The 13068-nt window shown below is 50.3% G+C and overlaps 1 protein-coding gene across 3 annotated transcripts in view; it reads right to left on the bottom strand.

Moving 5' to 3' along the window:
* Window positions 1-13068, bottom strand: part of FAT2 (FAT atypical cadherin 2) — a 68423-nt gene that overhangs the window by 32644 nt on the left and 22711 nt on the right. For all 3 annotated transcript variants that reach the window (XM_068161995.1, XM_068162011.1, XM_068162003.1), the window contains exons 4-9: window positions 9984-10045; window positions 8711-9022; window positions 7880-8090; window positions 5297-5436; window positions 2254-2529; window positions 1202-1412 (exon numbers count right to left, since the gene is read on the bottom strand). In XM_068161995.1, coding sequence (XP_068018096.1) covers window positions 1202-1412; window positions 2254-2529; window positions 5297-5436; window positions 7880-8090; window positions 8711-9022; window positions 9984-10045 — 1212 coding nt within the window. The remainder of the gene's footprint in view (window positions 1-1201; window positions 1413-2253; window positions 2530-5296; window positions 5437-7879; window positions 8091-8710; window positions 9023-9983; window positions 10046-13068) is intronic.

Below are 13068 nucleotides of genomic sequence, written 5' to 3'. Positions count from 1 at the left end.
TGCAGTGAGAAAGATGGAGCAAAGGATGGGTTGTCTCCTGCAAAGAATTTACCTGCTGAATAGGCAGTGTGGCACAGCCATAAATATTGGAGTTTTAACCTTTAGAGCGAACGATACAATGTTTGCCCACCGAGCTTGTACGATCCAAATCCACCACCAGCCACTGCTGAGAGGCTGCTCATTGTTCCCCAAGGATGTATTTCTTGGTAGAAATCATAGAATTGTCAGGGTTGGAAGGGACCTCAAGGATCAGCCAGTTCCAACCCCCCTGCCATGGGCAGGGACACCTCACACTACAGCAGGTTGCTCAGAGCTGCATCCAGCCTGGCCTTAAAAACCTCCAGGCATGAGGCTTCCACCACCTCCCTGGCAACCTGTGCCAGTCTCTCAACACCCTCATGAATAGAATAGAATAGAATAGAATAGAATAGAATAGAATAGAATAGAATAGAATAGAATAGAATAGGATAAACCAGGTTGGAAGAGACCTTCAAGATCATCGTGGCCAACCTATCATCCAACACCACCTAATCAACTAGACCATGCAACCAAGCACCCTATCAAGTCTCCTCCTGACCACCTCCAGTGGTGGTGACTCCACCACCTCCTCAGGCAGCCCGTTCCAATGGGCAATCACTCTCTCTGTGTAAAACTTCCTCCTAACCTCCAGCCTAAACCTCCCCATGCACAGCCTGAGACTGTGTCCTCTTGTTGTGGTGCTGGTTGCCTGGGAGAAGAGACCAACCTCTGCCTGTCTATGATGAAGAGCTTCTTCCTGACATCCAATCTCAATCTACCCATTTCTATTTTTTTTTCCCATTCCTATCACTCCTTGACACCCTAAAACATCCTTCACCCCCAGTGGTGGAAATGGTGATGCCTGTTGTGGACACTTGGGTCTTTCAGCCTTACAGCTGAACAGGGATTCCTCCCTCAGTTCCCACGGATGAGAAGAGCAGATTTGAAATGTTTCTAATTCATCCAGACACTTTTTTTTCTTAGACCAGTGACTCATCATTGAACTTTCTGCTTAAGGAAGGATCCTAATATTCCATGACATGGAAATTCCCTGCTTGCTCTGGGTAGGAGGGGAATCACATTTTACAAGCGTGCAGTCCCTGGTCAACTCTCTGGTCACCAGCTAGAGCTTGGGAATGCAGGCATGTCCATAGCCTAAACTGTCTTGTTGCATGGTTCTCACCTGCCTGAAGAGAGTAGTGGACTTCAGCATTGGCTCCTTGGTCCTGATCAAGGGCCCTGACTTGTATAACCTCTGTGCCTGCTGCTGCTGAATCCAGCACTTCTGCTTCGTAGTGGATGCTGCTGAACTGGGGAGGGTGAAGGTTGCAGCTCTCCACGTGAATGATGACTCGAACGAAGTTCCTCTTGATGGGCACCTCCTGGTCCCGGACCTGAATGGCAGAGGCAAAGCAGGTACAGTCAGAGAATCAGAGAATCAATAAGGTTGGAAAAGACCTCAGAGATCATCAAGTCCAACCTGCCAGCCAACACCTCATGGCTGACTAAACCATGGCTCCAAGTGCCACGTCCAAGCCCTTTTTGAACACCTCCAAGGATGGTGACTCCACCACCTCCCTGGGCAGCACATTCCAATGGCGAGTTACTCTTGCTGGGAAGAACTTTCTCCTCACCTCAAGCCTAAACTTCCCCTGGCACAGCTTGAGACTGTGTCCTCTTGTTCTGGTGCTGGTTGCCTGGGAGAAGAGACCAACCCCCACCTGGCTACAACCTCCCTTCAGGGAGTTGTAGAGAGCCATAAGGTCTTCCTTGAGCCTCCTCTTCTTCAGGCTAAGCAACCCCAAGGTCTCTCAGCCTCTCCTCATAGGGCTGTGCTCCAGACCTCTCCCCAGCTTTGTTGCCCTTCTCTGGACCTGTTCAAGTCACATCACTCCAGGTTTAGGAGTAGCTCCTAACAGGTGGCTTTTTTTTTTCTGTGGCACTGAGCCTGTGATCTTCCACACTAAAGTTCAACTTTGAACCTGAAAATAAACATTACCAACTCCTCACTGCTCTTTCTCGTGTCAGAATCTAGTGGCCATCCATTGGAATTCAAAGGAGATGCACTCAGCAGATGGCTGGAGGAAAGCAGGGGGTTACCCAGGTTTATTCAGGTAAAGGTTAACACCCTGCTTTCCTCTTCCCTTTTGTTCTAGAGAAGTCCTTCTCCAAAGCCTGGAACCAGTTTTAATTTCTCCAAGCTGATGGCCTCAGCAGGGGCTGGCTAGGACTCACCATCACTGTGAGGATGTGCAGAGGCATGGGCTTGGAGCTGAAGCCTTCGGCTGTTGTGAGGGCCCCGCTGCTGGGATCCAGCTGGAAGAGTCTTGTGCTCTTGGGGTCCATGCTGCCATGGATGGTGTAGATGAGCCCCTTGCCTTTGTCCTTGTCTGTTGCACTGACTTGAAGGATTTCCCTCCCCGAGGGGGTGTCTTCAGGAATCCACACCTCGTAATGGCTCTCCAGGAACTGGGGACGGTGTTGGTTGATGTCAATCACATGAATAAAGGCCTGCAGAGGACACAGCACAGGGAGGGCAGCAGAGACATGAAAGCAACCTACTTAGAATCATAGAATCAACCAGGTTGGAAGAGACCTCCAAGGTCATCCAGTCCAACCTATCACCCAGCCCTATCCAATCAACCAGACCATGGCACTAAGTGCCTCATCCAGGCTTTTCTTGAAGATCTCCAGGGACGGCGACTCCACCACCTCCACTCCACCAGCACATTCCAATGGCAAATCACTCTCTCTGTGAAGAACTCTGCCTAATATCCAGCCTGAACCTCCCCTGGCACAACTTGAGATTGTGTCCTCTCGTTCTGGTGCTGGTTGCCTGGGACAAGAGACCGACCCCCACAAGGCTACATCCTCCCTTCAGGTAGTTGTAGACAGCAACTTAATGCAGCTATGTAAAATCTCAGCTGCCAACCCCTCTTGAGTGTGGCAGTGCCCTGAGCCCTGTAACTGTCACAGCTCTGCAGCTCTTAGGGCTTTGCCATCCATGGTGACTGGGAGCTCTTTTGTCCTTCTGCCCAAGGAACTCCTGCTGTGCCTTTCCTTGGTGATTTTCAGTTTGCTTCCTTTCATTTTCCTCACCTCTCCAGTCTGGCAAACCATTCAGAGTGAATGTGCCTGTGCTTGGCACACGAGGAAGCTGTCACAGCCTGCCACGAAGAGCAGCATTTGCTCAGCTGTGGTGCCAACTTTGCTGGCTGTGCCTCCACACCAGCCCTCATTAATTACACACCAGAAAGCTGTCAGAGGGGAGATGGTTGGTAAAGGGAGGGAGAGGCTGGTTGTCTCAAGAGCTGCATGTGTGTGGAGAAGGCATACAGAAGCAAAGCTGAACAAAAGCACTTTTCAGCCCCATGCTGCTCTCTGCATTTAACAGCAGACCCCTGTGAAGGGACCTGACTGAATCCCACATGCAAAGCCAGCAGGTTTCATCTGTTTGGTCTTCCACCATGACTGCCCTCACCCTCCTGCTGATGTGTTCACTGCATCCTAGGAAGTCCCAACCAAGTGTGATAATCTGCTTCCTTTAGCAAACCCGAGCATGCCACGGGTGTTTTGCACAAGCAGGCTTTTGGACATCTGCTAGGCGCCTCGAGTGCCAAGGTAAACCTAGGGATGAGATGCAAGGTGGCAGGGAATGCAGAGCAGGCAAGGTGGGGCTTTGTTTGTTTATTTGGAACAATACTTGAAGGCAGTTGACATTGTGTGTTTCACAGGGATGGAAGAGTTCCTCACTCATCATCCCCCGCAAACCTGCGCCGTGAGTTTCCCACGGTGAGCGTCACCGGTGGCTGACTCACGTTCTAGCTCTTCCTGTGCAGTCAGGGCTGGATTTTTTTCTTCTTTGGCTGCTTCTTATGTGTGGAGAAAAGAGCTGGTGAAAGATTTAAGCCCTGAATACCCCTCCTGAGGGTAGGCAAAGATGGGCAAAGCTCAGCAGCTGTTGTAACTGAGGCTTGGGTGCATCAAACTGCCTCCTTCCATCAGCACTTCCTTTTCCCGTGGCCTCTCAGAGGACACAGCATCTCTGCAGCTGCCTCACTCAGCACCTGGACCTCAGTGCTGGTGTGTTATCAATGCTTCACACACTTGGAGCAGCACAGGGCAGGCCTCACTTCTTGCAGATTCATCTTTTGCTGGCTTTACATAGATTGGTGCCATGGTTTTGTCATGGGGTCTGTGGTGACAGGTTGGACTTGATGATCCTTGAGGTCTCTTCCAACCTTGGTGATTCTATGATTAGGAACATCCCTTCACACAGTAACTTGGCCTCCAGCCTGATCTGATTGTGTATTCACATGGTTGGGGTTGGAAAGGACCTTTGGAGATCATTGAGTCCAAACCCCCTAAAGAAGGTCACACAGGAACATGTCCAGGTGGGGTTTGAAAGTCTCTAGAGACAGAGACTCCAGCACCTCTCTGGACAGCCTGCTCCAGTGCTCTGTCACCATTAAAGAAGTTTCTTCTCACGTTTAGATGGAACTCCTTATGTTTAAGTTTGTGCCCAGTGCTGGCAACACCAGCTTAGGCCAATTCATTTCCCTTATATCCCAGCATGTTGTCCCAGCCATGCTGTACATGGGGAGGCAGAACAAGAGGACACAGTCTCAAGCTGTGCCAGGGGAGGTTTAGGCTGGATGTTAGGAAGAAGTTCTTCATGGAAAGAGAGATTGGCCATTGGAATGTGCTGCCCAGGGAGGTGGTGGAGTCACCATCCCTGGAGGTGTTTAGGAAGAGACTTGATGGGGTGCTCGGTGCCATGGTTTAGTTGATTAGATGGTGTTGGGTAATAGATTGGACTTGATGATCCCAAAGGTCTCTTCCAACCTGGTCTATCCTATCCTATCCTATCCTATCCTATCCTATCCTATCCTATCCTATCCTATCCTATCCTATCCTATCCTATCCTATCCTATCCTATCCTATCCTATCCTAAATCAGTCTGAGCAGCTGAGGGCATGCTGAGGTCTGAGAGTATGAACTGCCAGCCCAGCTTGGCTGGTGGAATAGCTGTGTCCTTGTGTGCTGGCTGTGATCAACAGGAAAGGCTTCCCTAGACCTTTTGTTTTTCCAACAACATTAAAAGAAATAATAAAATCTTAGCTTGGTACCTAGGCTTGGTACTTGTGTCACTAGGTCAGATCACAGTGTAAGCAGAGTCTTGTGTCTGGTGGCTGATCCAGAGCTCAGTGGAGTCAGAAGATCACCCTTGGCATGTGCTCACTCCAGATGGGGTCTTTACTAAAGGAAAAAGCCTTACCTGTGTTTTGATGGTAGTGGAGCCATCAGTGACTTCTACTGTCAGGTTATAGTTTGACTTCTTCCTTGCATCAAGGGCTCTTGCAATGACCATGCTGCCTGTACTCTTCTCAATGTCAAAGTCCATGTCATCGTCACCACCTGGGGTGAGGCAGAGAGGAAAGGGAATGAGGGGTCAGTCACAATTAGATTTCTGTTTGGAGCAAGCTGTAGGTGCTGGCAGCCTCTGCAGGAGAAGGGATTCTAGGAGCTACCTGGAGATCCAAAGGATGAGGATTTCCCTTCCAGACACCAAACACAAACCAGGCAAGGAGCTCATTTCCAACCCCATATAAATGACAGGGCAGGCAATACACCTTAAGTGGGGATGTGCAGATGTTTGCTCAGCTCTACCTCTTTGGCTACAGCTCGACTGGGGACAGTGCCACAAGTGAGCTTCCCCAAAATCTAGAAACTTAGTGCAAAATGTGAGAGATGGATACAGGAGACAGGGAGGACACAGATAAACTGGACAAAGGTAGTCACAGATGGAGACAAAGGAGTACAAAAGGGAAGGTGAGGAGCATTGGAGAAGGTGAAAGGATGCACATATGCCGATGATGGCCTGGCCAGATTTGCAACAGGCATGTTTGAACATTGATTTATTTGCACCAGGTCTCCAGCTATGCAGCATCCCAGGCTTAGGAGGGATCAGGGACCTGCAGGGTTGAGCAACACTCTTGCTGGCTTCCAATCCAAGGTCACACTGTGGGTGTATCAGCGATGGTCTTCGTTGCCACTGTTGGCTGCCTGTGAGCTACCCGAGAAAGCCCAATACTGGAACAGTTGGGGAGGCAGACGGAGCTTCCAGGGGGAAGCAGAGCCTGCTGCCTCCAGCCCAGATGGCCAAGTAGTGCCAGGAACCCCAGGCCTGAGCAGCTCAGCAGCAGCAGAACGTCCCTCATGCTGGTGCTGCTCAGCCCTGGCAGGGCAACTGCTTTCTCGAGGCTCACTTGATGGCGTCCTGTTAATTCCCTGTTGCAGTGAAGCATGGATGTGCTGCTCTGAGATATGGAGAGGAATGAGCTGTGTTCAGTGATTCATCCCAGGTCTCAGCTACTCCCTTCCTGGCTACTGGTTACTCTGGATTTTACTTTATGCTCTTAGCAGTTAGGAAAACCTTGGCTGGTTGTTAAATTATACATCCTCCCTTGTAGGAGAAGTGCAGTGGTTGCTGGCAATGGGACTACCACTTTCCTGCTGGGAAGGAGACAGAAAGAAGCAGAAAAAGAGGAAAAGGGAGACCTGTGAATGCCTTTTCCTGAGAAAAGAGAGAAGTGTTCCCTTCGCTGGGAGCCAAAGGGCAGCAGGAAGCACTGAAAAGAGATGAAGAGAGATTCTGCTTTGTCAGGCTTTTTGCAGACACCTTTAGCCCCAGTGGCTGAGCATGTGTGGGCTGAGAAAAGTATGTGTGTGAGTGAGGTGCTGAAGACTCCTGGCTCTCTGTATCACCCACTTGGTTGCCAGTTATTGTGATGCTTTGCTTCCCTAGCAGTGAAAAGGAAATCCTGTCCTCTGCCACCAAGAGAGCCTTGGTGCAGTAGGAAGCGGCAAAGGTGAGGCTGAGCGTGCAGACAAGCACTCAGGAGGGAAAGGATGGGGGCTGCCAGAGGAATGCACTGTTGGTTCTACAAAGTCAAGCAGGCATTACTAATGTCAGATAAGCCTGGCACTGGTATTGTCTGTTCCCTGTAGCCTTGTATCTCTTGTGGCCTCATTGTATTTGTACACCATTGTCCTTGCCCTAACATCATAATGGGCAAAACGATTCCCTTGCCCTGTTAAGGCTTTGTCTGATGAGAGCAAGCCCTGCAGGCAGTGTGAGGGAAAGGCTGCACAAGGCAGATTGGGGCACCACTTCAAAACCCCAAGTTGCTTGATGGCATTTGGCCCTTGTTTGCAGGACCAGTTCTGCACGCGTGCCGCCTGGCGAGTCCCCCGGGGTGACGTCCCACGTCCCCTCTGCCCTGCCACTGCGTATCCTAGACGAGGCCCAAGAGCTTCCTTATGTCTAAGGCATTGCTGGGATGCTGTGAGGTGCAACACAGAGCCCCACCAGCTAGGGCAGGCTGTCTCTTTGAGGAAGGTCAGGCCGCCTCTTTGAGGAATCCTTTGCTGGCAGCTCCTGGGTGAGGCTCAGCAGGAAGGGAAGAGGTGAGGTGTGTCTGCAAGGCTCCAGCAGACACCTGGATCCTCGCAGGCTGTTTTACCACAAGCAGCAGTGTCACTTGATTCCCAGGAGGAGCTGGGGCTGGCATGCCCTGCCTTTCACGTGACATCGGAGAACACCTCAACCATTGGCAAGTCCCAGAATGTCATTAGAAAAGTGTTTTAGATAATTGCACTTGGCACCAGAGCCCTGGGATGTGAAGCTTTGTGTACAGTTGTTTAAGCCTTTTGGTGTCTGTGAGAAAGCTTCCCCTGTAGCTCACCTACACCTAAAGCAAACAACTTCATTAGCTCAGGCATGCGAGCGCTGAAAGCCAAGGGAGCTGGGGCAAACCCTCCCAGACACCACTGCCCGGCTTTAATTTCTGCCTCTCACCTGTGATATTAAACCACACTTGGCTGGGGCCCATTTCAATGCTGATCACTCCCACCATGTGGTTTACAGGGTCTGTTTCCATCACGGCAAAGTTAAAATGGGGTTCGTCGAACGCCAGCGGCTCCGAGGAGGGGCCGGGCCGGGAGACCCAGCTGATGTGAAGCCTCACGTGGGAGGAGAGTGGTGGGCTGCCTCCATCTGTTGCCTTGACCTGCCAGGAAATGCACATGCAGTCATGGTTTAGCCCATGGGATCCTCGTGGAAAGCTGCATCTCTCACCCACCAGGAGTTTCAGGTCCCATCCACACAAATCCTCACCTGTGGCCCTGCGCTCTGGCTGCTTCCAAGGCAGAACCACACAACCCACATTCCTCTTGTCCAGCAAGGAAATCTGCCAGGCTCAATCCACAGCAGAGACCTGAATCACAAGCCTTGTAGGACAGACTACAGAGTGCAGGAGAGCTTTAAACATATGTCCAAGCCCCATGGCCTGATCAGGCTGTCAAGCGGAGGCACCACTGAAAGCCAAAGGCTGTTTGGGTTGGAGTCCACATCCATGTGGGATCATGGATCACTGTGGTCACCTCTGAGGATGGGTTGGGCAGACAATTTTACATTTCTCCTCCATTTTTAATAGCTTCTGCATCTCTCATCATTGCCTCTCAGTTTCTCTCTCTTTGCAGCTCGAGTCTGCCTCATTCAGGCTCTCCTCCCACCGCTACATTTTCTCCATCTCTTTCCTTCTCCCTTTTCCCTTCCTGCAGCCTTTCCTCTCTTTCCCTCCCCACCCGCCTCTTCCCATTGGCTCTCCCCGTTTCCCCCTCCTCTCACCGTGAGTATGTTGTATTCAGAAGCAGGAAAAGCTTTCCTGGAGAACACCATGCCGGTGGTGGGGTTGATGGTGAATATCCCCTCCTCCTCCTCCTCGATGGTGTAGGTGATCTGGCTGTTCTGCCCTTGGTCCCGGTCTGAAGCAATCAGCCTGTAGACCGGCAGCAGTGTCTCTGAGGCTTCTCTCTCGGGGAGCTGCACCATGAAGAGCTTGTGGGGGAAGCTGGGAGGATTGTCATTGGCATCCAGGACTTGCACCACCACTCTGCTGGTGGACTTCAGGGCTGGCTCTCCGTTGTCAGATACAGCCACCTGCCAGCAAGCAAAGGGAGGAGGCGACATAACTTAGGCTGTGACCCTCCCACCTTTGTCCTGATGGGCAATGGCTGGATCAGGATTTTGTGTGGATCTCCATCTGCATCTCAGCATTTCCAGAGATGATGGGCAGTGACTAAACCAGGACTTTTAGTGTGGATCTGCATTTGCATCTCCATATCTTCAGAGACGTTGCTTCACTCTGCAGGGTGAAGTCTGGTAGCTGTAGCTGGCACCATGCATGCGTTTGGCTGCACAGGGAGAGACATCTGCAGGGCTCTGGCACCATGCATGGCTTTTGGCTGCACAGGGAGACACATCTGCAGGGCTCTGGCACCATGCATGGCTTTTGGCTGCACAGGGAGACACATCTGCAGGGCTCATGCTTACAGCTGCTCTGGGCAATGGGTCAGATTGGTCACTAGGGATCACACAGCTGAAAATGTTTGTGCTGCAATGGCTCAGCAAGCTATCACCCATCCTCACTGTGCTGTGCATGCTCCCAGCACATCACATTGCAGAGAGAAATGTGTCTATGATGGACTGAAGCACCTCAAGATCCCTCTGAGGTAAATGCCCACAGTTTGGAGCTGGTGACACAAAGCTACACAGCAGTGTCTGATACAATCAGACAAATGCCAGTGGATTTCTCTGGCTTGCTCTTTCCCCCATAACTTATTATCCATCCTGCTAGAGGACAATTCCAGCCCTCTTTTTGCATTCCCACAGCATTCCCAAAGCAGGCCTTTTTCTCCAGTCTCCAGTGAGGAAATAATGAACCCTGCAGTGCTGCTGCAGCTGTCTCTTAGGGCAACACACACCATTTAATTAAGTTTCCCAGCAGTTGGGAGCTGATGGGATGAGATTCTTTCTCTGTGCTCCAACTTGCAAGGAAAGCTCTTTGAGGACTTAATGCACTTGTAGGTAAATAAAGCTAATTACAATCATCATTACCCACCTCTAGGATATGTTCAGCCTTGTACTCTCGATCCAGCTGACGTGAAGTTGTAGAAATCAGGCCTGCCAGGAAAGGAAGAAAGCCTTTGAGCATCCAAGTAAAGCCAGGGCTGACCAAATGCCCATGTGCCTCACATCAGCCTGCCTGACCTGTGCCAAGTTCCCTTTGTGATCAGAGGAGACAGATGCCCTCCAGAAGGTGAGTTGTCCACTTCCACTTCCCCTATGCCAAGGAGGTGCTTTTGCTCCTCTGGTGACAGAGACCATGAAGGAGGGAGGACACCTTCCAGACACCTATGGCAGCTGAGGATTGTCAAGCTATTCGGTGAGAAAGGCTCCAGGACTGTGCAAACAAAACTTTTCTTATGCCTTGAAGTATGAAACATTCTGCATGTGCTGGCACAAGCCTGCTGACAAGTCTTGACTCCTATTTTCCTCTGCTTGCTCTTTGTAATTTACAGGGTTCTGACAAAAGTTTGTCTTCTGTCTTGGGAAATTCTTTCTATTCTGTTGCTAGAACAAATGAATTGAGGCTAAAAATAAGGTACACAGTTGAAAATAATCTTGGTGCATTGTTTAAGCCTCGCTGAGGGACAGGATGAATCTTTTATCAGCTGTAAGACTTGAGGGATTTCTTTAAAAATATAACTGGTTTAACCACAGGGAATAGGTTGGAGGCAGGAGTGGGGAGGGAGCTGTGGCTATAATAGGCTGGAGTTTAAAGAAAATCATCATAATTGCCTCTTTTGAATCTGTCAGTGACTCAGCTGAGTAGATGTAAGTGCAGAGAGGAGGGAGTTGAGGCTTGCTTTTCCATGGCTGGCTTGATAATGGTGCTTCCACCTCGAAATTAGGAGAAACTTCTTTACTGCAAGGGGGATGGAACACTGGAGAAAGCTGTCCAGAGAGGTTGTGGAGTCTCCTCCTTTAGAGACTTTCAAGAGCCATCTGGATGTGTTCCTGTGTGACCTGCTCTAGGTGCTCCTGCTTTGACAGGGAGGTTGGACTCAAGGATCTCTGGAGGTCCCTTGCAACCCCTAACATTCTATGATTCTTATCAAGTGCCTTGGCTCTTTACCTTTGAGGGAAAGCAGCTCTAGACTGTTTTCACAGCTTCTTCCCAGCTGATGGAAATTGCAGAGATAATGTATGATTATCTGACAGTCACCCATTGGAGCAAGCTGCCCAGGCAGGTGGTGGAGTCATCATAGAATCATAGAATCAACCAGGTTGGAAAAGACCTCAGAGATCATCAAGTCCAACCTGTCAGCCAACACCTCATGACTAGCTAATGCTTCAAGTGCCAGATCCAATCCCCTCTTGAACACCTCAGTATCACAGTATCACAGTATCACTTAGGTTGGAAAGGACCTCGAGGATCATCGAGTCCAACATATCAACACAGACCCCATGACTAGACCATGGCACCAAGTGCCATGTCCAATCTCCTCTTGAACCTCCAGAGACAGTGACTCCACCACCTCCCTGGGCAGCACATTCCAATGGCCAATGACTCTTTATGGGAAGAACTTTCTCCTCACCTCTAGCCTAAACTTCCCCTGGTGCAGCTTGAGACTGTGTCCTCTTGTTCTGGTGCTGGTTGCCTGGGAGAAGAGACCAACCCTCAGCTGTCTACAGCCTTTTTTCAGGTAGTTGTAGAGACCAAGAAGGTCTCCCCTGAGTCTCCTCTTCTCCAGGTTAAACACCCCCAGCTCCCCCAGCCTCTCCTCACAGGGCTGTGCTCCAGACCATCACTGGAGATATTTAAAAGACTCATGGATGTGGTGCTTAGGGACATGGTTTAGTGGCTTAGCAGTAGCTGTGGGGTTCTGAGCTCTGGCTGAGTGGTTTAACTTGATGATCTCAAAGCTCTCTTCCAAGCTCCACAGTCCTATGGTTCTGTGAGTCTGCTTTTGCCCATGCCCTGCACCTCCTGCTTCCAGCGGTTGCTGCCAGCCACGGTGTTTATTCCTCGTGGAGCTGAGCCCTGCTTCCTCACACAAAGGGAAAGCAGGGAGAATTCTCCTGAGCACTGCAGGCTGATGCTGCCCTGGGAAATGGTTTGCATGGGAGGCAGAGCGTGTTCACGGCCCCGTGTGCACGTGCACTTGTGCATCCTGAAAGACTTGTAAATCCGAGCTGCGTGAACCCATCTCAACTCTCAGCTCTGGGCCCAGGCCAGAAAGTTTTAATTAATAGCCTTGTTTTCAGTTGTATCATACTTTGGTGTATTGCTGTCTGAGCATGACAGGCAGGAGAAAATGTGAAATGGCTGCAGGAAACACGGGGCAGCTGAAGGAGGGAGTGAGGAGCAGCTGCTTGGAACAGGACTGTTGTGAACGTTTCCACTTGTTCTCTTGGATTATTCATGTTTGGCACCAGCTGCTGCACTAAACAGTTGTTTGATGCCTCTAAATCATAAATCAACACTCCTTAATGTGTTATGACAAGAGGATCTGAAAGACTCTGTTTGCATGCATGTCATGGATATTAATTTTTTGTTCCTCCCTAGTCTTCCCTTTGACATCTTGGCAGGTGGAAAGAACTCGGCAGTGGCCTGAGAGGACACTGGCTGAGGAACTTTTGAACCTCCTCTAGGCTCGTGAGAACTCCAGAACTCTTGCTATGGGTGGAAATGCTCTCTTGAGGGGAACCTGATGAAGGAATAGTAGCAGCAGTTCAGTGAGATCTGTGATGCTCCTGTCCACACTGCAAGCAGGCTGGAGCGGACAGAGCAGCAAAGCCTACAGCTCCAGCTGCCTGCAGGGGATGGTTCAGAATCTTGACCTAGCAAGCCCACAGGACATGTAGTTAAACATTGCCAGCTGAGCCACCCAACACCTGTGTGCAGACTTTGTGGGGATCTTTCCAGTCTAGTGGGTTGCAAAATACAGTTGCAACAGACTAACATCTTGTTTGCACTTGGTTATGCCGTGCCAGCCGATGGAAAGTAACTCGAACCACTCTGAAGTGATTATTTGGATTTGCCTGGCCACACCCTGAGATTCTTTCATGATTGAATGAGGTAAAATAAAAAAAAAATTAAGAATGAAAGAAACCAGGACTGGAACTGAACTTCCCAGAGC

The sequence above is a fragment of the Melanerpes formicivorus genome, unplaced genomic scaffold, assembly GCF_026170545.1.
Source record: "Melanerpes formicivorus ecotype bairdi unplaced genomic scaffold, bMelFor1.0.p_v2 SCAF_2, whole genome shotgun sequence".
NCBI lineage: Eukaryota > Metazoa > Chordata > Aves > Piciformes > Picidae > Melanerpes > Melanerpes formicivorus.
Note: the sequence above shows the minus strand (reverse complement) of the source record. Positions and strands in the feature narration are given on the sequence as shown.